This window comes from Lepidochelys kempii, chromosome 1, assembly GCF_965140285.1.
Source record: "Lepidochelys kempii isolate rLepKem1 chromosome 1, rLepKem1.hap1, whole genome shotgun sequence".
Lineage (NCBI taxonomy): Eukaryota > Metazoa > Chordata > Testudines > Cheloniidae > Lepidochelys > Lepidochelys kempii.
The window spans coordinates 228279263-228306818 of NC_136380.1; the positions used below are offsets into that span (position 1 = coordinate 228279263).

At 45.0% G+C, this 27556-nt stretch overlaps 1 protein-coding gene across 11 annotated transcripts in view; it reads right to left on the reverse strand.

The window, feature by feature from the left end:
- Positions 1-27556, reverse strand: part of ARHGAP8 (Rho GTPase activating protein 8) — a 176667-nt gene that overhangs the window by 129932 nt on the left and 19179 nt on the right. For 10 of the 11 annotated variants that reach the window (XM_073316346.2, XM_073316355.2, XM_073316333.2 and 7 more), the window contains exon 2: positions 13994-14107. The exons of the other annotated variant lie outside the window; for it this stretch is intronic. In XM_073316346.2, the coding sequence (XP_073172447.1) occupies positions 13994-14030 (37 nt within the window). In that variant the 5' untranslated portion in view covers positions 14031-14107. The remainder of the gene's footprint in view (positions 1-13993; positions 14108-27556) is intronic. 11 annotated transcript variants of the gene reach the window in all.

Genomic DNA, 27556 nt, shown 5'->3' on the forward strand with positions numbered 1-27556 from the left:
TTCTGAGAAATATACTAACATGCAAGTGACCTGATAGCTTAAATTAAGAAAGGCTGATATTTAAAGAGACACATTATTTTCCTCCCAAAGCATATCACTCACTGTATGTCACCTGTTTCTTTATCATACAAGTTATATCAAGAAGAGGAGGTTACTTGCCTGTAACTGGAGGTTCTTTGAGATGTGTGGTCCCTATCTGTATTCTACTGAGGGTTACACATGCAAACCATGCGTCCAGAGTTGGAGAATTTGAAAGTAGTGTCTGTTGGTTTGTGCATGCACCCTTGTTCGCCTTATGCTTCTGTCCGAGGCAATAAAGGGCGGGGTGGACAGACCGTGTCTTCAGTTCCTTCTCTATTCTGAATTGACCAATCTGCAGCAGAGGGGAATGTGGGCAGGAAGTGGAATACAGATAGAGACCACACCTCTTAAAGAACCTCCTGTTACAGGTAAGTTACCTCCTTTTCTTCTTTGAGTGCTATGCAAGTGACTATTCCACTGAGGGTGACTGACAACCAGTACCTAAGTTGGAAAAGGGTGCGAGGATAAGGATGGAATGGTTGTGTAGAGAACTGCCATATCAAAGGAGGCGTCCGCTGCCGAGTCCTGCACTTAGGTGTAGTGTGCTGCAAAAGGTGTGCACTGAACTCTGCAAGACTGCTATATATACGTCTACAAGTGCAATGTCCTGAAGGGAGGCTGTGGTTGAAGGCTGAGCTTGCGAGGAGTGAGCCCACACCCCTGTAGGAGGTAGGCCTGATAGTTGGTAGCAGAGTTTAAAGCAACCAGAAATCCATTTGGAATTCTTTGGGTGGAGCTGGCTTGCCCCTTGAGTCTCTCTGCTTCTGCCACAAGTAGTCAGGGGGACTTCCTGTTTGGTTTTGCTCTTTGTAGGTAGAGAGCAAGAGCTCGCCGTACGTCAAGGGAATGGAGTCGACATTCCTCTGGAGAAGCATGTGGTTTCGGAAGAAAAACAGGTAAGTAGATGGTTTGATTGATGTGAAACTGGGAGACCATCTTTGGGACAAATTTGAGGTGTAGACGTAGGGAGACTTAATCCTTGTGGAACACCATGAAAGGCAGGTCTGTCATCAGAGCCTTGAGCTCGCCGACCCATCTCACAGAAGTAATAGCAACCAGGAAGGCAACATTCATAGAAAGGAAGGACATGGAGCATGAAGCTAACAGCTCAAAGGATGGTGTTGTTAGCACAGAAACTAGATTCAGGTCCCACTGGAGTGCGATCATTTGGACAGGTGGAAAGGTTCTGATGAGGCCTTTCCAAAACCTTGCAGTAAGCAGACGCATGACAGAGTAACCTTCCACTGGAGGGTTGAACACGCTAACTGCCACCAGGTGGACTCTCAAAGAACGGAGGGCGAGACCTGATGACTTTAAGGAGAGACTGTAGTCTAGGATGAGGGGATCCCCGCTGGTAAGATTCTGGTAAGACTCCTTTGTATTGAGCCCAAGATGAGAAGTGTTTCCACTTGGCTTGGTAACATCGCTTAGTGGAATCTTTCCTGCTTCTGGAAAGAATGTTTTGTACAGCCGAAAAACACGTCCATGGCTGGTGGGTGGAGCCCCCCTTTGGGGAGGCTAGCCCTGCCTCTGCAGCCCTGAGGCCCCCTACCCTCCACACGGCTGGAGCCCTGAGTGTCGTGCCAAAGGGGGGCTCGGATACACTCAATGAAACCACACCAGGTGTATAAGTATAACCAGTTTTATTGCCAAAGTATAATAAGCTTCCCAGCCTTCACGCATTACTAAATACGTGCTTTCCAGCAACCAAGCAGGCAAGCAAGAACCAATGCTACGGACAGTCCCGGACCCTCCAGCCTTGTCCTTGAGGGCTCGTAGCAGGCGCTGCTCCAGCACGGGGTGGCACCCACAAGGCCAAGGTCCACAGGTGAGACTGTTCGTCTAAAGCAATTCTCATAGCCGTTTTTATCATCGGCTCTTTCTCAGGGGGTGTATACATCCACAAGCAGGCTCTGGCAGGAAACACTATTGCTTTCTATTCCCACACTTAACACTCTTGGGCCATGCTTATCTCCTCGCTTGTTTATCCAGTTGGAGGGGCTGCAAGCCAGCCCAGCCGATCAAAGCCAGTTTACTACTAGCTCTACCTGGACCATCCTGTAATAACAGGCCACGGTAACTTGCGGTCAGCCCCAACACCGAGACACCCCCCGCAGCCAGAGGAGCCTTGAGTGCCCCACACCTTCTCTCTGGAGTCCAAGGAGATTACTGATGAATGCGGGAAGCTGAATAGCACATACCACCTCCTCAGCCGCCCCGGAACCTACATGGGGCATAATAAATCAAAAACTTCCCCCCAAAACCCTGAAATCGGGGGTCCGGCAGCCAAGGCAGCACCAGAGGAGGCACAGCCTCCCTGGCCTATTATACCAGCCACCAATGAACATGTCTGTACTAAATGTAAGCGGGGGAATAGTCCCGCTATTGTGGGGAACTTTTCTGGCTTCTGCACTACCCCGGTGAAGTGGGCTAGCGAAAGGATCTGAGTCCTCACTCCCACCTCCTTTACCCAGTGGCCTCTCTGCCCTTGAGGACTCTCCTTCCACTCTCCTGTCTGGCAGAGTCCTCACAACCCCAACAACCCCAACAAGGCTGGGCCCAGGATTCCTGAGGGGCTCGACCCCCAACCCTGCTGTGGTCACCTAGGACAGGGGCTAGGGTGTCCCCACTCCGGGGTACTCTCTCTGCCCTGGGCACTTCTCTGACCCATTGACCACTCCATACAATTTAAAGCAAATGCAAGTTATTTAATCAACAATTAATTTTAAAAAGAAGAAGGAAAAATGGGAAAGGTGAAAGGAAACACATCACCCCACTCTGTGGCAGGGAACGTCACAAACCGTGTCTCTGGAATGTCAGGGCAGTTCACAGGCTGTTCCTTGTAAGTCCCAGGCCTCCTTCTCAGGCCCTGGCTGTGCTGCGGGGTGCTGTGGGTCGGACACTTGCTCTGGTGGTGGCCACACGCTCTCAGGCTCTAAGTGGTAGGACCCTTCTTCCCAGTGTCGCCCCCGCCCTGTCGGGGTTACGATCCAAGCCTGGCCTGCAGAGCCTCTTGGCTGAGGTGTCTCCCTGTGCTGGGCCCCCAGGGTCCCCCTCGCTCTCCCCAGCTGCTCACCGCACCCAGCTCCGCACTGCTCCAGCCCCAGCTCCACCACTCTGTCTCAGCACTGCTGCTGCTGCTCTGCCTCCAGCTCCCTGGGCTGCTTCTCTGGCCCCTCTGGCTCTGGTTGCTGCAGCTCTGCTCCCAGGACAGGTCTGCTCTGCCGGCTGCTTCTGTGACTCTGCTCCCAGCATTGACCTGCTTTGTGGGCTGCTCTTCTGGCCCCTCTGGCTCTGGTTGCTGCAGCTCTGCTCCCAGGGCAAGTCTGCTCTCTCTGGGCTGCTTTTCTGGTCCCTCTGGACCTGGCTCAGCTCGGGCCCCTGCTTTCTCCTTAGCTTGGCCCCACTCTGTCTGACCCAGGCAAATCCAGCTCACACAGAGTACGGGAGCTCCCTGGGCTCCTGACTCCCTGATTAGCCTGCGCACCCTGTCATTCAGGCTGACCTGGAGCATTGGCCTCTCTCCATTGTTCCTGAGGACTATCAGTCTCAGGGTCCTGGTTTCCCATAGACCCTTCCCCTTTTAGTACTGGGAGCTAGCCAACCAGAACACACCCACTGAATGTTAGTAAGGGGGCAACAGTCCCCTTACATAAAGTAGAGGCCCATCTAAATACCACACTCTGAGGTGTAGCACACATGGATTGGGATGTCAGATCTAGCCATTGTACTGGGTCAACTGATCGGTGAATTGGGGATGGGAATCAGTGGGCAGAATGACGACATGTGGAGGAGATTGGGAAACCAGAACTGTTTAGGCCAGCAAGGGGCAATCAAATGACTGTCTCTCTGTCTCATCAGATCAAGGCAGGTGCGGTAATGGAGGGAAGGCATAAATGAGTTGGTCTGACAAGGAAAGTAGGAGAGTATCGCTCTAAAAGTGGTGGCTGAGGCATCCCCTGTAGCAGTATGTGGTCCATTTGCTGTTCATCTGCAGAACAAATAGATCTCTGGTCAGGGTCCTCCACCAGGTGAAAATGTTGTGTATTATGGAATCGTGAAGTTCCCACTAGTGGTTGATCTCAAAAATGTCTGCAGGGTGAGTCTGCAAGTACATTTTGTGTCCCAGGGAGATAGGCTGTGGACAAGACGATCTGGTGATTGATGTACCAATTCCAGAGACTGACCGCTTCGCCGCACAGAGCCTTCAATCTCATTCCCCCATTTGTTGATCTAGAAGACAGGGATGGTGTTGTCTGATATAATGAGAATGTGGTGGGAGTGAATGAATGGAAGAAAGGATTGGCAGGCCTTTTGTACTGGTTGGAGTTCTAGGGTGTTTATGTGCATGCTGGATTCTCGGGTACACCATGTGCCATGTGATCGTCCATGTAGGCTTTACAGCCTACTAGAGATGTGTCAGTGATGACTGTCGTCTGAAAACGAGGGAAGGAAGGAAACCCCCATTCACACCTGATGTGGGTTTGTCCACCAATGGAGGGATGACAGTACCTTATTGGGGATTGTCAACATTATAGGTCCATGGAGTGATGGTTGGGTGAGCAGACAGACTGGAGTCAGGTCTGAAGGCAGCAAAGGTGCAGTCATGTGAAGGGAGTCATGTAAGTACAAGAAGCCATGTGGCGGGGGGGGGGGCAAGGAGGGATGGGCAAGTCCTGGTGGATAGATGAGGATTGTTCCTGATGCAAGCTATAATGTTGCTCATTGTCTCAAATCTGTCTGTTGTAAGTAAGCTCAAGCTGTGACAGAGTTTTTGGTAACCCCAAAGAAGTACAGAGATTGTGTGGGCTCAAGGATATATTTCTCGATGTTGACACTAACTCTGACAGAATAGAGGAGGTTGAGTAGCATCGAAGTCGTGAAGGGTTAATGTCTAGCTATTCCACCTGGAAGCAGGCGGGGCACACCCTGACTGTCTCCTAGGAGCAATGCACACATTGCTCTATCCAAGGACAAGGGCTAGATATGAACCCTGAGAACTTGATTGTTTGGACAGCAACTGTGGGAGGTTTTTTTAGCCTGGGCTCAAGGCCTGAGAACCAGGATTGTAGTAGATAGAGGATGGTAACTAAGCATATGAATCAACGTCATACATTCCTTTGTGTAGCAGTGTGTAATGCTTAGGGGGAGAAATATAATAAAAGGAGAAGGTGGAAGGCAGGGGGGGCAGAACAGCCCATCTCCGCTGACCAGCCTGCTTGCTTGCAAAAAGCTGTGTTCTGTCTCATCACTGAACCGCAACAACTGGCGCCCAAACGTGGGGCCCTCAGCACTCACCTCGCCCGGCAAGGGTTTCAGACGCGTCACTCATCCACTTCGTGGATCCCGGTGAGTATTTTTCATTGTGGTAAGTATGGGAAGCTCCCTCTCTGCTTTGCAAGTGCAACACCGTAATGAGCTGCAGTATTTGCTGCGTAAGGCTCAGCATGACTGCCCGGCTCGAGAACTCACTCTCCTGCTACAGGAGGTGCGTGCCAAGTGCCCGTGGTATCCTGAAGCTGGAAGCCTTAAGTTAGCGGACTGGGAGCGATTGGGCCAGACATTGCACAAAGAGCCTCGGGCACCCGTGCAGGCTTTACATGCCTGGCACCTCTGCCGCGACGTGGTACAGCGTGTCGCCTCAGACAGACCCTCCCTCGCGAGGCTGGTGCTCTCGCCGCCCCCGTCCGCCCCTGCAGTCATCCCCCCTCCTGGTGATGCGACACAGCGTGTCGCCTTGAAAAGGCCCTCTCCAGCACCAACAGAGGAGCTGCCAATCCTGCCACCCCCGTCCGCTCCTGCAGCCATCCCTCCCCCTGCTTCGCCCCCAGTGCCTCTATTACCACCGCCTCCCTGGCCTTCCCCACCGGAGCCGGTGTGTGATTACCCTCCCCCCATGGGGCCCCCCGGAGAGTCATCTGCATCTGCTCAGAAGTTTTCGCTGGTGCAACAAATGGTTCACGCAGCGAAAGCTCGATCAGATCTTACAGCAGAGGAGCTGGCTGATCTGGTCTCCGTTTGCCCGGTGACCTGGCAGAATGATGACCAGGGCAACCCCGTGGGCACCTGGACCACTCTGCCATACTCGGTGGTTAGAGAGGTAAAGAAAGCAATTCGTGAATTTGGCCTGACTAGCACCTTTGTGCGTGGTCTCATTGAAGGGATGGGTGCTGGGTACTCCCTAATCCCTGAGGATTGGAAAACGCTGCTGCGCATGATGTTGTCACCCAGTCAGTATGTTATTTGGCTTAGTGAGTATCGGCAGATGGCAGAACGCCAAGCCCAGGTATATAGAGAGCAAGGTATCATTTATGAGCATTTGGCAGGGGAGGGCCAGTTTGCTACTATTGAGATGCAGTCTCAACTCCCTCAGGCTGTCTTCCCCATTATTTCCACCTGTGCCCAGCATGCTTTCAAGAAGGTCCCGGATTCAGGCAAGCCTACCAAAAGCTTTGTCAGTATCCGTCAGGGTGCCTTAGAGTCCTTTTTGGATTTTACCAACAGATTGCAGGAGGACACTGACTTTCAGCTGCCAGGGGAGGTCTGTGCCATACCTACACAGGTGATGGGACCTCTCCCTGCCGGCTTTGTAGGTCTTGTTCTCCCTCGCTCACATGCTGGGAAACAGGGCTTTTTTGTCATTCCAGGGGTCATTGATGCTGATTACACTGGCATTATTAAGGTTCAGGTGTGGACTCATCTTCCACAGTCGCTCCCGCGTGGACGGTCAATTGCACAATTGATTTTAGTCCCCTATCAGGTGCCAGCTGCCGAGGATCGAACTCGGGGCGGAGGAGGCTTTGGATCTACGTTGTCTCACTCGCCGTCTCACAGCGCGTCTTCTCCACTTGTTGCTCTGACAATGTCAGTCTGCCCCTCGAAACCTCAGTTAACACTTCTCTTAAATGATGTTCCTTTTACAGGGCTGGTGGACACTGGAGCTGATGTTACAGTGATTCGTGATCTGGAGTGGCCGGTTAGTTGGCCTACGGTTCCTTCTAAAGAGTTGTGGGGGATTGGGGGTAGCAAACCCGGGCGCCAAAGTTTGTCTTGGGTCACGGTCTCTAAACCAGGAGGCCGTGCCCTTGCTACAATCCGCCCTTTTGTGCTCCCTGTCCACCTCAATATTTGGGGCCGTGATTTACTTACAAAGTTAGACACCACCCTCGATATTAACATCTGATAGCCCAAAACCCTCCCTCACCCACCGTGCCCTCCGCCTTGCCCTGGCAGGTTGCTCTTTGTGATTATGTGGGAGAGATTTCTTACAATCCTCCAAAAGATCCTCGATTGGTCATTACCCAAAAGGTGCCCCTAGTTGTTCATCGTCTTAGCCGCTCTCAACCCATTATTTCCGCTGTCACTCTTTTTACTGATGGTTCTCCCCACCGAGGTGTAGTCACTTATCAGTTGGGTGACCCCCCTCGTTGGCATTCTCGTTTTACACTGCCTCAACGTTCTGCACAGCGTTCAGAATTGGCTGCTGTTATTTTGGCCTTTCAACTTTTTACTGATTGTCCCTTTAATTTAATTGTGGATACCCATTATGTTTATCAGGTAATTGATCATTTACCCCTTGCCCTCATTACCCCTCAGGTTGATGCAGACCTCCTTCACCTGTTTTTGTCTTTACAGCATCTTCTTGCCACTCGTCATTTCCCTTACTTTGTTGCTCATATTCGCAGTCATACCCCTCTGCCTGGGCCACTCACTGAGGGCAATGCACGCGCCGATCGCACGTTGCGTGGTCACGTAAATTCCCTTTTTTCTGACCCCATTGAAAGCCATGCCTTTTTTCATCAGTCTGCCTCTGTTTTGGCCGGCAGTTTTACATTCCTGCTGATCATGCACGTTTTATTGTTCGTTCCTGCCCCCACTGTGCTGCTGCTGCTCCTACTTTTTCTTATGCTGTTAACCCCCGAGGTACCGCAGCAAATCAGCTGTGGCAAATGGATGTTACTCATGTACCACAATTCCGCCCCTATTCATTTTTACATGTTTCCGTTGATACTTATTCAGGTTTCCTTTGGGCAACCCCACAACGTGGGGAAGCCACTAACAAAGTTATTCACCATTTGCTGGCCTGCTTTTCTGTTATGGGTCGCCCTTGCCAAATTAAAACAGATAATGCCCCAGCCTACTGCTCTGCAGCCCTCTCCACCTTTTGTGCTCGCTGGGACGTCCGTCTTAAACACGGAATCCCTTATAATTCCACGGGCCAAGCCATTGTTGAACGTGCCAATCGCACACTCAAAACCTTGCTAGATAAACAATTAAAACAAGGGGAGCTGCATCTCCGAACCTTAGGAGACATTCAACAACAGATGTATATTCTTTTGTTTACTTTAAATAATTTAACACTGAATGCAGATCAGCAGACCCCTGCGGATCGGCATTTTCACAAATCTGAGGTACTGGAAAGACCGCGTGTCTTTTACCGTCAGCTGCCCGATCCACAGTGGCTGGGCCCAGCACCTCTAATCACTTGGGGTCGGGGATATGCTGCTGTGTCTCTCCCTGCAGGACCGTTGTGGGTTCCAGCCCGGTGCGTGCGACCAGCACTTAAACAACATGGCATGGCACCAGGGGCTGTCGAATCCCATACCAGAGTTTCAGCTGACCTTGGAGGAGACCGCGTTGCCCCCCGAGTCGACAACGGCGGGACGGAAACGGAGGAGGCGTAACGTCCCAAGCCAGCCCGTGACAGGGGGAGCAGTAAAAGCATTGGTCGCCACGGCTCAACGAAAACTGGCAGCAGATCAGCAGCCAGAAACTCCTAAGACTTTGTTTGTGGCGATTCTCGCCCAAATCACTGCTAATTCTGTGATGATTGTGTGCCTTTTGTGCCTGCTATTTTCTGTAGGGGTTGGCTCGGAAGCGCCTCCCCCGTTACAAGCCCGAAGGAGAATAAGATACTGCTCTTTGCTTATGCTAATCTTTTCTCCCAGTATTTTAGCATGGCTAATTGGGGCCCGGCCAACTATACTCTGCCTCGCACGGCTATATTCCTTCACACACCGTACCCGGCCGGGGCTCACAATGTCACCTGTGCGCGTGTAGTTAACTGCACTAGTACAAAGGTGCCATTGGGCTGTCAAAAAATTTCTTAATCCCTTTTAAATTGTTCCCATGCTGTTAATGTTTCATATAATTATGGCCATGTCATCCTACCATCAGGATGGGTTTTTACTTGTGGTTCATGCACCTTTAATTATATTCCTGCAAATTTAAGTGATGGCACCCTTTGCTGTCTTAGTAGAATGATATTTATATTGCCTTTTGCTGGTTACAATTGTAGTAAAAGAAGTGTATCCCTTTTAGATGATTATATTGCAGATGTTAAGCTTTTGGTTATTTTGTGTTTGTAATTATTGGGCTTATTTTTTGTTGTTGCTGTGTACAATGTATTCCTTCCTTGTTAAGACTTTGTAAAATTTTTGCCCTGGAAAGCTCCCCAGGTTATGTCCTTGTCTGTCTGGGAGTTAAATAGCATGATAAAACAAATTGGCGGCTACCATGAGATGGCCAATTATCAATAAACAAAAAAGGGGAGATGAAGGGTTAATGTCTAGCTATTCCACCTGGAAGCAGGCGGGGCACACCCTGACTGTCTCCTAGGAGCAATGCACACATTGCTCTATCCAAGGACAAGGGCTAGATATGAACCCTGAGAACTTGATTGTTTGGACAGCAACTGTGGGAGGTTTTTTTAGCCTGGGCTCAAGGCCTGAGAACCAGGATTGTAGTAGATAGAGGATGGTAACTAAGCATATGAATCAACATCATACATTCCTTTGTGTAGCAGTGTGTAATGCTTAGGGGGAGAAATATAATAAAAGGAGAAGGTGGAAGGCAGGGGGGGCAGAACAGCCCATCTCCGCTGACCAGCCTGCTTGCTTGCAAAAAGCTGTGTTCTGTCTCATCACTGAACCGCAACAAAGTCGACACTTGTGCTTCTTGCCTGGATCTGGCAGCCAGGAGCCAATTGCTGAGATATGGAAACATGAGGCTGTAACACCTGATGTGGGCCACTACGCCAGAGAATATTTTGGTGAAGACTCTGGGAGCAGTGTCTATCCCAAAGGGGAGCACTCTGTACTGGAAATTATGGGTGCCCACTGTGAATTGTCTAGGGTCATGGTGATTATCAATGTGAAAGTAAGTAGCTTTCATATCGAGAGCCGTAAACCACTTCCCATTTTCTCCCAGCATGATCAGATGAAATTTGAGCTTGCAGATAAAATGATTGAGGTGCCGAAGATTGAGGATTAGTTTCCACCTGCCTTTCTTCTTGGGTATCCAGAAGTAAATTGAGGAAAATCACGTTCCCTGATATTCCGGAGGAATGGGTTCTACTGAACCCCTTTGTAAAAAGGAGTTCATCTCTTGGGCAGGAATACTGTAGTGAAAGTGGGCCCCAAAGGGGATGGGGAGGAGGGTTTTGGAGAAGGTAGCATGAAAAACTCAATCGTATAGCCATAGTGGATGACATTCAACACCCACCTGTCCGTTATTATTGCACTCCAAGGATGGGGAAAGAGTGCTAAATGGCCCCAAAAGTAGTAGAATGGTCACGAGGTGGTAGATTTAGTAGTCGGCATCTCTCGGGCTTGCATCAAAAATACCTCTTGGCTGGGTCTGTGAGGTTGGAGCCTACAAGGAGGGACCAGGAAGGTGAGACCTCTGTGTTTTCTGGCATTTCCTTGGGGGCTCATAAGGTCTTTGTGGGTACAACTGAGGAGATCTATGCCATCATGTGGACAAATGTTGGTGGAATTTTCTCTTCAGGGTGTGAGTGCAGATGTCCAATGAGCAAAGAGTAGCCATGGATTCTTTCAGTGTATGTAGCAACTCATCTGTCTTCTGGTTAAAAAGATGGGATTTGTTGAAGGGAAGGTCTTCATTTCTGGAGCTCCCTAGGTAAACAAGAAGAGTGGAACCAGGACTCTTGACACATGACTATCTCTATAGTCATGGCTGTGGAGAAGCGTCCGCTGTATCTACCGCAGATTGAAGGGCAAACTTCTTGAATTTGCTGTAATCCCAGAAATCATATTTGACTAACAATGCCTGATAGTTTGCAATTCTCAGTGGCAGGCTGGAAAATGAGAATACTTTACAACCCAGAAGATCTAAGCACTTCCTTTCTTTATCTGTAGATCAAGGGTGTTGTTGTTTAGATCTTTCTGTAGTAGCCTGGACTACAAGGGAATTTGGGGGTGGAGGTGAGAAAAATGTGGAGTCTGTGGCTAGAACATAGCATTTTTTCACTCCTTTGGGAGTAACTGTGCATGTGGCTGGGGTGTGCCATACCGTTCTGGCAGCTTCCAGTATGGCTTTGCTAATCAGCAATGCTATTCTCACTGGTGAAGGATATCCAGACGCTTGTGCTGGGAATCTTGGATCTCTTCTACAGGGATCTGGAGTTTCCCCTAGACTCTCCTTAACAGCTCCTGGAACTGTCTGAATTGATCTGGTGGAGAATTGATCTGGCTGATGCAGCCACCGTGTTGTCAGGAGAGGAAGAGAGGAGCCCTGCTAGTACTGGCAGAACCACTGGGATCAGGCTAAAAAGTTCTTATTCCACCATCGGGTCTGGATACCTTGTGGACGGATCCGCCCTGCCCTTTATCACCTCGGATGGAAGCACAAGGTGAGCCAGGGCACGTGCGCGGACCAACAGACATTACTTTCAAATTCTCCAACTCTGGATGCATGGTGTTCATGGTGTGCCCCTCAGTGGAATACAATAGGGACCATCACTTTAAGAGGAACATTATTACCTCCACTTTTTGGGTGTTTCAACAACAACATTTTGCATTCTCAACACCTATGTATTTCATATAACTTGACCTCTACCCGAGATACATATGGGAAAAGAGAGTATATAAGGTATTGATTCCAATCAGATTTATGTGCAAATAACTAATAACTGTGGGGGAAATACTCTTTCTAAATAATTTCTTTGGCTTGTTTTCCATTGCACAATTTCCAATGTCTTTCAGATTATCCTTTAAACAGGAATATATTAGGGTTGTGGAGGGCTTTTTGGTCTCATTTTGCCTTTTAACATGGCTTTGTAACAAAAATGCATTTAAAAAACATGAAAAATGATTACACTCAGGGCTGGGCCTAGGATTTGTACAGGTATGCATGCGTGTGTGGTTTTCTTTAAATATCTTTACATTCTCCCTGAACTCTCACAATAAAAAAATCCATAGAAAATAAAATAGTGGCACTTCTAGTCTTAGAAAAAAGAGGTAGCTATTAAAATAACCTATTTGTGACCTCCACACAAATGTAAAGATAAAATTCATAACATTATCTACAAATTTATACTTTCCTACCTTTTAAAAATGATGAACTACAAAAGCAAAAATATACCACTCTGAACAGCTGGATGCGGTGGCTGTAAGGACAGAACACTTATGCCCTGAGAGCTGGTTGGGAAGTAATGGATAATAAAAACGCAACCCAGACATGATTTTTTTTTTTTTTTTATAAAATGCAACCAACCAACAACAAAAAAACCCAACTTTGAATCATATTAAAAATCAGAACAAGGACAACTGTGTTCAGTTTTGCTTTTGAATTTTAAGTTTCTGCACAGTATAATCAACCTTAGTAAGCAAACAAAAAACAATAAAGCAGGGCAGGGATAGAAAGAGTTACACATTAACATCATGGGGTAGAACAAGGAGAATTGTTTAGTAAACAAATGTGCTTACGAACAGTGAGTTCACCAGAATCAACTGATATACAAAAGGCTGTATTGACCTAAATATACAGTATGCTTTTTAACATGAAAGACCCAGAAATTTAAACCAAAGTTTTTTAAACACACAGCCACTCTTAAGCTTATTCTGTACTGTATATAGGCAATCTTAAGTGTAAAAATTTATAATTAACTCTGGCTGGTTTAGACTCACATGGTAAAGAACTGCAGATGTAAAGCAAACGTGTATTCATTTGTACTGTAGTTACCTGCAGTGATTAAAGAGGCCCCACTATAAATCATGAACTTTTTTTTTAGACTAGCTACCTTGAACTGCTTGAAATAATTCCTTATTAACCATTCTTTAATTTTTGGCAAAGGTAGGAGGAAGGATGTCTCATAGTAAAAAATATTCATTATTTCAAACTGGGAACAACAGAACTACTGTGTTTTGCCTATATATGATAGGAGTTCATCACCCTGCTTCAGTTCCTACTGGCAGTTACTACTGTTAACCCTGGCTATGGGGGAAAAGGAAAGGCCTGATCCAAAGCCTACTGAGATCAATGGGATTCTAATTTCCATTGACTTAACTGGATTTTGGCTCTGTCCCCAGGACTAAAATGGGAGCCAGCTGCTGTGAAAGCACATGATGACTGGGAAATCAAAGTGATAATATGGGACAGAGCAGGAAAGATAGAGTAAAATAGAGATTGTGAAAGGTTCCTCCTCTGAGGTTCAGTCTGGCATCCTCAAAAGTCAGGTTTTTGGGGTATTTTAAACACTGATTTTTCAAAATGATGAGCCCTGTAAAACCAGGGTCATATTGCTCTATTCTTCTAACATATTCGGAGATAACATGCAATACTGCAATCTCTATGCACATTCAGTACTTGTCTCTTTGGAGTAATGACTCCCATTTGTGCCACAATATGTGATGATGGTGATATTCCGATAGCCTAGAATTGCACTGGGAACATATACCAATAATTCATAAAAGCTGCATGTATTAAACTAACCTTCAACCCCAATGGCTTTAATAGGATACACAGCAGTACAGTGGCTATAACTCATATTGGATTGCTCAAAATATTATTACGAAATGCCTGTGAAATTTCTCCCTTAATGAAGACGCTCTATTAAATCATCTGTAATTCTACAAAGATACTATTTGAAGTGCAATAAAAAAATGTTTACCTATTTCGGCTAATTCCTCAAAATCAATTTCAGACATGTTTTCTGTTAGGAACAAGCCTAATTGTTGCTGACTGATATTTGCTGGATTCGAGGCTTCTCAGTTCTCAATCAACCCTAGAAAAACATAAACAGTTACCATCACTGTGAAAAAGCCTTCAGCTTTTATTTACATTGTCTACGTCTAAAGAAAACAACCCTATTACCCAATCATAATCCTGTAATTGGAACCAAATCATTTTTATTTGGTAGAAATGTTGTTACAATAAAGAGGATTATAACAGGTTTTGACTTAGCAGTCAAGGTAATGCAAGGTGTAGTAACAGGATTTTCAGCAAAGACCATCTATATAATTATTTATTTTGGATTTTTTCCTTCTTCAAAATACATATTTAATATATATTGTGACTACAGCCATCAGAATTAAGGAATTGTCAGTATTCTCTTCTTGGGCTACATAATTCCTTTTATTCATCTCACAGCTATCTATCATTTCCAGGAGGAAGTAAAGTCTATACTCATTCACAGTTGCCATCTTTATTTTGCTCTGCTACAGCAATAACTCTAATTTGACAAAATTTATTTCATATCAAACAAAATCATGAAAACTTCAGGTAGACATAACAACATTAAATACTTAAACTACACAGCACCTCAGATATTTTACTGAGGCACAGAGATATTAAGTGACTCACCCAAGGTCAACACAACTACTCTGTGTCAGGAACTGGGAATGGGATTTGGAAGTCCTGTCTCCCAAATTCCTACTCCATTAACTACAATACTCTCTTAAATTGAAAATCTGGACCCAAATTGGCAGGGAGGCCAGAAGAAGATCAAGATCTTCCTTTGTTTTCATTTTTAAAAATAACATCATGATTCTGTAAGTTGTTTTCTTTATAGCATTAAAAAGAACACCAGTAAATTTACGGCTGGGCTGAAGAAAAAGTGCAGGAGTACGCTCAAACCTTCCCCCAAGCCAGGGGTGGCCAACCTGTGGCTCTGGAGTCACATGCGGCTCTTCAGAAGTTAATATGCAGCTCCTTGTATAGGCATCGACTCCGGGGCTGGAGCTACAGGTGCCAACTTTCCAATGTCCTGGGGGGTGCTCACTGCTCAACCCCTGGCTCTGCCACAGGCCCTGACCCCACTCCACCCCTTCCCGCCCCCTCCCCTGAGCCTACCATGCCCTCACTCCTCTCCCTCCCCCCAGAGCCTCCTGCATCCCATGAAATAGCTGATCAGGAGGGCGGGGGAGGCACTGATCAGCCAAGCTGCCTGTGGCTGGGAGCTGGGGGGAGGGTGGAAGAGGGGGTGGATGGGCCGGAGCAGATGTGGGGCTGCTGACTTATTACTGTGGCTCTTTGGCAATGTACATTGGTAAATTCTGGCTCCTTCTCAGGCTCAGGCTGGCCACCCCTGCCCCAAGCTTAAACATCAGCAATGCTATAATATGGAAGATCATCTTCAGCATTGGTGTGTAAACAAGCACACAAACCGTTTAGATTTCCTAAACAATTCCCATGCTCCTTACTGCCACATCATGTAGCTCCTACAGCCCAAAAAGGTTGTGGGGTTTTTTCTTCCCTTTTTAAGAATACACTAGAAATAGTTTTTTTAAAAATCCCTAGAGAACTAAATAGAGAAATAAATTGATTAGTCTCTAAGGTGCCACAAGTACTCCTTTTCTTTTTGTGAATACAGACTAACACGGCTGTTACTCTGAAACCTAGAGAACTGAGACATTACTAGTATTCCCAGTATGAAGTGGAGGCTCATTTCAGCAAAGCACTTAAGCATGTGCTTATCTTTAAGCACAAGTTATTCCTATTTTGAACACATGCTTACATGCTTTGCTGAATTGGGACCCACATCGTTAGAATGGTCATACATAAAATACTAAACGGTACATTTGCCATATTCAAAAGCCCTTCTTATGACTAATCTTTGGACAGACGTGTGGAATGTTAGAGTTCTCACCTTCTTCCTTTGGATGCCTTAGCTATTTTTGTTACATATATTTGATATCTATGAAAACATAACCACTGCTGGCCAAAGTCAGCTATGGCGTACCTCCACAGCAGTTAATGCAGTTGTACTGCTTTCAGCAGGGCTGAATCTGGTCCCACCTCTTCAATTATGTTTATTAAAGAGCAAGGTAGAACAGGACCCACAAATTCACTGCATATCCAACAGAGATGATTATAAAAGGGTTCCCAAAGAGTATTAAACTAGGGCTGTTGAAATGCTGAATTTCCATTCCATGAAAAATTCTGACATTTCAGAGGAAAACATTTTTCTAAATCATAATATGTCAAAATTTTGAGATTTTCTGTTAAACAATATTTTTTAAAATTATTTTAGGTGAATCAAGAGGTTTTGTTTCAGTTTTGAAATATCTTATTTTTTCATTTTATTTTTACATTATTTTAAATCAGGGTTTAATAATTTTTTTAAAAATATAAAATAAAATAATGTAAAATAATTGGTGTTTGGCATTCTAAACAGCAACTGGAAACTGGTAATTGACATTCACATTGATAATTCATTATGGTAATTGGCTTGGTAATTGTTTTTTGGTTTTGTAACTTGTATTCTAATTGATTTGGAAATTGGTACTTAGTTTGCTCATTGGTAATTGGTCTTCCAACTGGTGTTGTATGATTGGTATTCGGTTTAGTAAAAACTAAAATATATAAACATATAAATTTTTAAAGTTATGAAATGAAAAATCATTCTGTTTCAATAAAATTGAATGCTTTTACCTTTTCACAACATTTCAATTTTGATAAAACAGACTTTTTACAATAGAAAAATGTTCCATCATAAATTTTTTGACCATCCCTAAATTAAACATGCACTATTTATAGCCTCATACACAACTGTGTGTCAGGACCCAATTCAGACAAGTACTTAAGCATTTAAGTGATTTGCTGAATCAGGATGTTAATCATATTGAGCTGTTTGTAACTATATAGCTAATTATTACTTTGTTAAATTCCCCCAATTTATCTTTCACTATCACTTAAACTCTGGGCTGGGGTGGACAAACTATGGCCAATGGGAGCTGCAGATGGGGCAGCACACAGCAGAGTCGCCTAGCTGAGCCTCTGCGTAGGAGCTGGAGTGGGGGACATGCCGCTGTTTCTGGGAGTTCTTTGAGGTAAGCGCCGCCTGGAGCCTACACCCCTAAGCCACCCCCCCGCACCCCAAAGCCCTGCCCAAGCCCTGATCCCCCTTCCACCCTCCAAAGCCCTTGGTCCCAGCCCGGAGCACCCTCCTGCACCCCAAACCCCTAATCCCCGGCCCCACCCCAGAGCCTGAACCCCCAACCAGAACCCTCACCCCCCGTCCCCAAGCCCCAACCCTCTGCCCCAGCCTTGATCCCCCTCCCGCCCTCCAAACCCCTCAGTTCTAGCCTGGAGCACCCTCCTACACCCCAACCCAATTATCCCCAGCCCCACCCCAGAGCCCACACCCCCAGCCAGACCCTGTACCCCAACACCAATTTCGTGAGCATTCATGGCCCGCCATACAATTTCTATACCCAGATGTGGCCCTCGGGCCGAAAAGTTTGCCCACCCCTGCTCTGGGCTGTCAGAATGTCCAACTCAACAGCTAATCTTAAGGACAAATAAAGCAACTGAGTGGCCATTGGCAGCTCTGCTCATTTTCTGAGGTCCCTCATCTCAAACAAGTTCTGCAAATCACAGCCCAATCACCCTCTCAGATATCCAGGCTGAAGAGGGGGAAGCAGTATCTCACTGCCTTCCATCCTATCTCAACCTTAAAATCAAAGTCCATATTACAGAACATAATAAACTAAGGCCCTCTTCTTGAAATTTTCTGTATGGACACAGGGAAACCACGAGTGCAGAGAAGCTGCAGGATCAGGACCAAAAAGAATTTAAGTTACAAGAATGTGAGAGTATTTTAAACTTTTGTTCTTAATTTTAAACACCACTACTAGAACCAGAAATAATAATACTCTTAAAAACAAACAAAACTCCAGTTCCAAACTGAGGATTTTTTTTCTCCAGCTAAAGTACTCATGAACAACAGCGTTAAAGATGAATCTACTTACAGAGCCTCTGAACACTGCTACAGTTGCATGCTATAGTATTCATAGGGGGGAGAAATGAAAACCTGAATAGAAGGAGAGGTAATATTCCATACTACAGTTACCTCCTTAAGACTCAAGTTGGGAAAACCTTCTCTTTTATATAGCTTCTTTCAGATCCTGCAGGATGGAAGAAACTTTAGTACTAATTGGGCCTCTCCCAGCTTTAATAAAGTAATCTGAGCAAAAAGACTTAAACATCCCCACAAAACTGCTCAGTAAGGTCTGCTTTTTACCAAGTAACCTTACTGTATATTTGACATCAACAACTCTAGTCTTCAATGTTTTCCACACCTTTAATGTGCAAAGTTATTAGGATGCCAAAAACAATTTAGATGAAGAAAAAGGGGGACAGGGAAGAAACTATCTGCCTGGTTTTTGGCTTATTGTTCCCTTGGGGGCTGCAATTAGAAAGTTGCTAGATAAAAGACAAATTTATTGTAGCACCCTAGGAAATTGATTTCCTCTTGACCGCAGCATTCTCAGTTCCTAAGAGATAACATAATCTGCTTAATAGCAGTCTATGCCAAATATCACCATTTCTGATAAACTGCCAGACTTAACTCACTCGCTCCACCTCAAATTTATTATGATAGAAGTTTGGAATCGTTTTACACTATACCACAATTTGTATCCCTTCACATGCAATCTTATTACTCACTGACAGCCCTAAAAGATTGTTACTTGATAGAAAATGAAAGCCGCCACACATACAGTAAGTAGTCTGATAATGAACTAGCATCTATGGATATTTCAAACAAAGGCAAGGGATCCCTCACAATGTTTGTCAATATATATGCTGCTTTGATGCCTCATCTTTTTTGTTTCTTCAGCTGTCAGATATGTTTCTTATTCAAATTTAAACAGAATGCTTTGGCTCAAATTTTTTCCTAAATTCCTGACTTTTACTAATAATTCAGAAGGGAATAATACATAAGCTGAATATTTGTTTATATGACATATGGTACAAAGGTGAACTTGAGAGGTTTCAAATATTATTTTATTATTGGTAATCAAAAACTACAACAACTTTGCATTTATATTGAGGAATCCCAAATTAATTTTCTCTCTCTCTCTCACACACACACACAAAGTGAATGAACTGTTGTGAATAATTTATTTAACAGCAAATTTAACGTCTCTTCCTTTTCATGGACTATCTTCAAGGAGCTTATGATTTTCTCAATTTATTAACCATTTTGTGTGTGCTAAGAATACACAGTCCAAAGATTTCTTATGAGCAGTTTGCTGAAAGTATTTGATAGTCTATATTCAAGTTGCGTTGGTTCATTTCATGTTCTCTAATACTGGCTTACATCACCTCTCTTCACAGACATCTGTATTTCCACTTTCTTCTTTTTTTGTCATCTCCTTTTCTATTTTTTTGTCCTGATTCTCCCTTTTCTTTATGCTGGGCTGTTGTTTAACATTTGGGCATTTAAATAAGTAATCTACCAAATGGCAATGCATAGGTCCAGATTCTCCAGTCCTCTAAAGCTACTTTGTGGCAAGAGATATTTGATAGAGAATTTCCCTTGCATAGGGGGACTCTCCTGCCATAGAAAGCTGGTGATGATCCTCTGGTGCCTCCTGCTCCAGCCATATCCCCGACCCATGGGTTTCAAAGAGGGAGCATATGAGGGGCACAGTGGTGTTGGTGACACTGGGCACTACTCTAGGTAACTCGGGAGGGTGAAAGACCACGAGTGTCAAAAAAGTAGAGGCCGAGAGGTTGCCCACCGGGACCTCTGCCAAGCTGCCTGAGCTGGTAGCCCTGACCCGTGCGCTCAAACTGTCAAAGGGAAAGCGGGTCAACATTTTTACCAATTCAAAGTATGCCTTTAGGGTGCTACATGCCCATGCTGGCCTGTAAAAGCAAAGGGGAATGCTAATGGCCCAAGGCTCCCCAGTCAACTACGGGCCCCAAATTCTCCAGCTCCTAAAAGCCGTACAACTCCCCTCGGAAGTAGCGGTGGTGCACTGTAAAGCCCATCAAAAAAAAAACTGAGACGTGGCCAGGGGCAATGCAAGGCGGACAGAGAAGCCAAGCATGCCGCCACCTTAACTCCACCGGAAGCTGAGGATGCCCACATGCATACCCTTATCCCATCAGTGGGGGAGCTTCCAACCCCTCAGTACTCTAAAAAAACCCCAAAAACTAGCTAACAAACTCAATCTTCAAAAAAAAAAAAAAAAAAATGGCTTCACCCCCCCCCCAAATCCTCCTACCAAAGGGCTCCCCCCCCCCAAATCCTCCTACCAAAGGGCTTAATCCGGCCAGTACTGCAGCAGCTACACCAAACCACTCACGCCGGCAAAAAAGCCCTTATTCAGCTAATAAAAAAATACTTCTTGACTTCAGAACTCCGACCCCTAGCTACCCAAATACAAGCTGACTGTTTAGTCTGCCAAAAAAATAACCCTCGGCCAGGACATCCAGTAACACCAGCTACCCTAAAACCCACTCCAGGCCCCGGACTAGTGTGGCAAATAAATTTTACTAAGCTTCCCCAAACTCAAGGGTTCAAATATCTCCTCATCTTGGTGGACCGATTCAGCGAATGGCCTGAAGTCTTCCCATGCCATAATTGCACTGCCAAAGCAGTGGCCCTCAAGTTTGTTAAAAAAATTATTCCCCGCTTCGGACTCCCCCAATAAATAAAATCTAACAATGGGACGCACTTCACATAAAAAATCATTCGACACCTGTCAGATGCCTTACAGATCCCTTGAAAACTCCATACGCCATGGAGACCGCAGGCCAATGGTGTAATAAAGCGTACCAATCAAACCCTTAAGCGACACCTCTCAAAAGTGTGCCAAGAAGCCTCCCTTTGAGGGCCCGATGCTCTGCCCCTTATCCTACTCAGTGTCCACGCTCTCCCAAAAAATAAATTAGGGCTTAGTCCCTTTAAAATTATGTTTAAAAGGGCATAGCCTATAAATAAAACACCGGTTCTGGCAAAAAAGTAAAAAATAAAATGTGTTTTTTTGTCTCAGTATATGTGCTCTCTGTCTGCTGTTCTCTCTTCTCTCCACAGGTATACCAAAGACTTCCAGTCTCTTCCACTGAATGCCCCTGTCCACTCCTTGCAGCCAGGTAACTCCGTGCTTGTTCGTACTTGGAAGGACAAGCCTCTCCAAGAGAAGTGGAAGGAACTCCACACCATCCTGCTGGTTTCCCACACAGCGGCAAAGGTCAAGGGACACAAAAACTGGATCCATCACTCTCGCCTGAAGGCAGTGCCTACTCCTCCACCAGCGAAACGGTGGACCGTCCAGCCCATCACCACGTCACCCTCCAACAATCTTAAACTCAAATTATTATTTAAAAAAACATAAGCACAGGGGGAAGAGAGGGGCTACCAGGGCATATACACCATAAGGTCCCTCATAGTGGGTGTCATTTGCCTAGTATTCCCCATCTCTCTCTCTCTCTCTAAAAAAAAAAAATAAAAACCATTAATTTAAATGTCAATACCTATAAGGCCCTCAAAATCGCCTTTGCCCAGAAATTTAATCTGTCCAACTGCTAAATATGTTCCCAAATCCCCTACCATGCGGCCAGCTTCCCTTAAAGGGCAACCCTCCACAACTGGTCAGACCTCTATAACAAATAAATAAAAGCAAATGCCACTCGGTTGCAAACGCAGCCCACCTTAACAAAAAACTGTACTAAAAAGGCCAAGGTTAGCAACAACACTAATCCCTTAAAAACCTTACTGGAATGCGACCCATGCCCCCAAACCCACCCAGCTACGCTCCGTCCCCATGGGCCTCCTTTGTTATCGCCAGGAGGCCACTGCTAACCATACCTGGTTTGCTGGTAATAGTACCTGTCAGTTTTATTTGTCCCCATCCGCAAATACCACTATTCCTCTATGTAACAGTGCTGGCCAAAACACAGGCAAAGGGCTTCAATATTATAACTCCTTAGAAGCCGCAGTCCACAAATTAGGTCACAATGGCATGGTAGCCAATGGACAGTCCTTTTATGTCTGTGGTAACTCAGCCTATAAATGGCTACCCCACCGTTGGCACGGAAGCTGTTATTTGGAATACCTTACCCCTCCCTTTCGGGTCATGGCCCAGCTCCCGTCGGGCCGTCCCCGGCATCAGCAGTCCCTGTATGCCACCCCCTAACCCATTAATAAAAAAAATAAATTCAATATAATCCTTCTCCCAGCATATGGGGTGGGTAAACTGGCCAAGTTCTATCGCCAGCTTTCTGTATTCCTCACCAAGTTCGCCAATAAAACCTTGGCCATAGAGAGGAGCCTCAGCACGGAACTTTATCAACTCCGGTTGTTGTCCCTGCAAAACCGCCAGGCCCTAAATTACCTTTTGGCTGCACAGGGCGGAATGTGTGCCCTAATTAAAAATAAATGCTGTATGTCATACATATGTCCCATATGTCATATGTCCCAAAAAATTCACAAAATATTAACAAGCACATCCTGTCAGCCGAACAGGCTCTTAACCAATAAAAAGCCCCCCAAAAGAGCTCACTATTTTGAATCACTCTGGAAATGGCTACCCAACCTGGGGGAAGGTATTGTTACTCTCCTGTTCACAGGTGCCGTGTTGTGTATTATCATTCTCCTCTTGCTTGCCTGTTATAAAGCACTCATATATAAAATATGTGCCTCCCGCTCCACAAAAGCCCCATTATATCCTCTTGTTAAAAATTCTAACTCCTCAGCGCTTAATCACTTGTTGTCCTTAAAATATAAAAAAACCTCAGTTACAAGCTTATTAAGTGTTCTCAAAAAAAAAAGTTGGTGGTGACACTGAGCACTAATCTAGGTAACTCGGAAGGGTAAAAAACCACAAGTGTCAATAAAGCCCTCTTGCTCTAGGCCCAGGCAAACTGAAGCCCCTCCGCTCCTTAAACCTTCTGTAACCCTGCAAAACTATAAAAAAGCTAGCACACAAACAGGTTTGCATACGGCTTGCTAGCCAAGGCCAGCTTCGGCCTAAAAAACATATAAATAAGGCAAAAATGTTTAGCAAAAAACCTGTAACAAATAAAACCAAATAAAGCAAAGCTCAAGCAATTCCACTAAAAAAACCCAAAACTAGCTGCTTTAGCTAATTAGCTACGGTATTGTACAAAGCAACAAATAATTATATAAGCTTATATAATAAAATAAGCAAAAATATGAATTGTATACTGTAATCTGCATGTGGGGCTGCAAAATTTAAAACAGTTCAGTCTCCCTGCGCCCTATTTAAAGCTTCAAATAAAACTCACTGCTTCTCCACCCTGATGTGGTCATTGGTGCGACGCACACCGGGCAACAAACCCAACTGTTGCTTGCCTCGGGCACTCTGTGCTGTCAACAGTGGGGCTGGTGCCTGGTGGAATGGAGTGCCATCATGCCTAATCCTCCTCCAGCAGGTATAATGTTCTATGCCAGTGACAGAAATTAAAGTAGCCCCACTGCTCCTCTAAATTCTGTCAGGGCTGGGCAACCAAAGATCAGTGAGCTGTACTCTTTATGCCCACTAGTCTCCACTACATCTGAGTGCCACTCAGAGATAGTGGCAAATCAAGGACCCATAGCATGAGTCTCTACTGTGGCACATAAATCATATGTCTATTTTACTAGTGACATAAAAATTCACCCTCACCTTACTGGAAGGATACTAGTATTTGTGGCATGTGCACAAATATAAATCAATTCTCTTTCTGGGTTTTTTGTGTGTGCCTGTGTTTGTTTTTTAAAGTGACTGTTCCTTGAATGGTTTCAGAGTAGCAGCCATGTTAGTCTGTATCTGTAAAAAGAAAAGGAGTACTTGTGGCACCTTAGAGACTAATAAATTTATTAGAGCATAAGCTTTCGTGAGCTACAGCTCACTTCATCGGATGCATACAGTGGAAAATATAGTGGGGAGATTTTATATATACAGAGAACATGAAACAATGGGTGTTACCATACAGACTGTAATAAGAGTGATCAGGAAAGGTGAGCTATTACCAGCAGGAGAGCGCGGGGACAGGGAAACCTTTCTAATCAAGGTGGACCATTTCCAGCACTTTACAAGAACAGTAGGAGGGGAATAAAGGGGAAATAGTTTTACTTTGTGTAATGACACATCCACTCCCAGTCTATATTCAAGCCTAAGTTAATTGTATCGAATTTGCAAATGAATTCCAATTCAGCAATCTCTCGGAGTCTGTTTTTGAAGTTTTTTTGTTGAAGAATTGCCACTTTTAGGTCTGTAAGCGAGTGACCAGAGAGACTGAAGTGTTCTCCGACTGGTTTTTGAATGTTATAATTCTTGATGTCTGATTTGTGTCCATTTATTCTTTTACGTAGAGACTGCCCAGTTTGACCAATGTACATGGCAGAGGGGCATTCCTGGCACATGATGGCATATATCACATTGGTAGATGTGCAAGTGACGAGCCTCTGATAGTGTGGCTGATGTGATTAGGCCCTATGATGGTGTCCCCTGAATAGATATGTGAACACAGTTGGCAACGGGCTTTGTTGCAAGGATAGGTTCCTGGGTTACTGTTTTTGTTGTGTGGTGTGTGATTGCTGGTGAGTATTTGCTTCAGGTTGGAGGGCTGTCTGTAAGCAAGGACTGGCCTGTCTCCCAAGATCTGTGAGAGTGATGGGTCATCCTTCAGGATAGGATGTAGATCCTTGATGATGCGTTGGAGAGGTTTTAGTTGGGGGCCGAAGGCGATGGCTAGTGGCGTTCTGTTATTTTCTTTGTTGGGCCTGTCCTGTAGTAGGTAACTTCTGGGTACTCTTCTGGCTCTGTCAATCTGTTTCTTCACTTCAGCAGGTGGGTACTGTAGTTGAAAGAATGCTTGATAGAGATCTTTTAGGTGTTTGTCTACAGCCAAGCTCTACGATACAACCGCATTTGCTCCAACCCCTCAGACAGAGACAATGGATCATGTGGTGTGGTCTGGATGAAAGCTGGAGGCATGTAGGTAAGTATAGCGGTCGGCAGGTTTCCGGTATAGGGTGGCGTTTGTGTGACCATCGCTTATTAGCACCCTAGTGTCCAGGAAGTGGATCTCTTGTGTGGACTGGTCCAGGCTGAGGTTGATGGTGGGATGGAAATTGTTGAAATCATGGTGGAATTCCTCAAGGGCTTCTTTTCCATGGGTCCAGATGATTCATAGTTTCATAGATATTTAGGTCTGAAGGGACCATTATGATCATCTAGTCTGACCTCCTGCACAACGCAGGCCACAGAATTTCACCCACACTCCTGCAAAACCTCTCACCTATGTCTGTGCTATTGAAGTCCTCAAATCGTGGTTTAAAGACTTCAAGGAGCAGAGAATCCTCCAGCAAGTGACCCATGCCCCATGCTACAGAGGAAGGCGAAAAACCTCCAGGGCCTCTTCCAATCTGCCCTGGAGGAAAATTCCTTCCCGACCCCAAATATGGCGATCAGCTAAACCCTGAGCATATGGGCAAGATTCATCAGCCAGATACTACAGAAAATTCTTTCCGGGGTAACTCAGATCCCACCCCATCTAATATCCCATCACACGCCATTGGGCCTATTTACCATGAATATTTAATTACCAAAACCATGTTATCCCATCATACCATCTCCTCCATAAACTTATCGAGTTTAATCTTAAAGCCAGATAGCTCTTTTGCCCCCACTGCTTCCCTTGGAAGGCTGTTCCAAAACTTCACTCCTCCTATGGTTAGAAATCTTCGTCTAATTTCTCGTCTAAATTTCCTGGTGGACAGTTTATATCCATTTGTTCTTGTGTCCACATTGGTACTGAGCTTAAAAAATTCCTCTCCCTCTCCGGTATTTATCCCTCTGATATATTTATCGAGAGCAATCATATCTCCCCTCAACCTTCTTTTAGTTAGGCTAAACAAGCCAAGCTCCTTGAGTCTCCTTTCATAAGACAGGTTTTCCATTCCTCGGATCATCTTAGTAGCCCTTCTCTGTACCTGTTCCGGTTTGAGTCATCAAGCGCGCCAGTGCCAGGAATAGAGCTCAGGCTTCTGAATCTTGATCCAGGGTGCTATCCTCCAGGCCACATTGACTTTCTGAAGCAGTCATGAGGTATTTGATGCAGGTGCAGTGAAGCAGTGGAATTTTGCTGCAATAGTCCCCATCCCTCTGGAACAGCCAGCTCCATGATAATGTCCACCAAATGAAACACTGCTTTTGGATTAGGAGTACTTGTGGCACCTTAGAGACTACTCCGTTTCTTTTTGCGAATACAGACTAACACGGCTGTTACTCTGAAACCTGCTTTTGGATTGTTGTTCTTTAGACCTGGGATGAGAATGGAGATTGCCCTGTGCAAGCAGACTATGGCTATTCCTGGGCCTGGTATCTTTCTGCTATTGCTTTATTCACCACTTCACAAAGTGTGAGTCCACTGTGTACTCTTAGACTAAATAGGGTTGGATTCAGGCAAATTCTTCTGGTGGAAAAAAGCATAAAATAGGTCATTTTAGACCTTGTTGTAAATCTGAAATTGACACTGCCCCGTTTTAACTACACTTTTATTTTGTACACAAAAGGTACAACTTATGATGGTCCCCAATTTTCAATGTTTGAAATATACTGAAATTATATGATACTGAAGAAAACAGCAGCAATTTTAAAAAAAATCCAGCTACTGCCACTAAAAATGGTTGTTCACAGTGGGCCAAATCCCCAGGTCCTAATGAGCCTAGTTTTATTGACTACGCCCCCATACACTACCTGAGGATCTGGCCCTATTTTCCCATGTCACTGTATGCCACAAATTAGATGTCTACCTCTCCCAAGCATCAGTGGGATTTATGTGCATAAATCCTTATGCATAACGATAAAATATATCCCATGAAAAAAAAAAACCTCTATTTTGTGTGTGTGCCATAAAACTTAAAAGAAGCACAAATTTTAGCTGGGAGGGAAATTTTTTGGCCTAGCTATAAATCTCTGCAAGGAGTGGTTTGCAATGAAACACTGACAAACCCTAAAGCAGAGCAGTGCCAGTGGGCACAACAAAAATGTGTGCTCCAAATTCTACTCCAGTGCGATCAGCATGTGTGATGCCAGTATTCTCAGAGTCCACAATGGAGTAACCACTATAAAGAGTGGAAAATGGTTATTTTTGAATTATTGGATTCTTCAGAAAATAACCACACAGACAGGATAATTGTGTTGTTAGAACATTTTGGCTCATATGTGTTAACAAGATGCTATTAAAACAACATATTTTTTCATATAAATGAAAACAGGAGAAGAAAAAAACTAAGAAATTTGTTCTGACACTTCTGGTCTAACAAAGACAGAGTTTTTTGTGTTACACTTTCAGACAATCAAACTTCTTTTTCAATTTCTTGAAATTTCACAAGTATTACTATATTCGTGTTTCTTCATTTTTAGCTCCAACTCTATTGAAGTGTTGTAGCTCACATTTTCATCTGTTTTCTTCCTTTTTTGATGAAGAT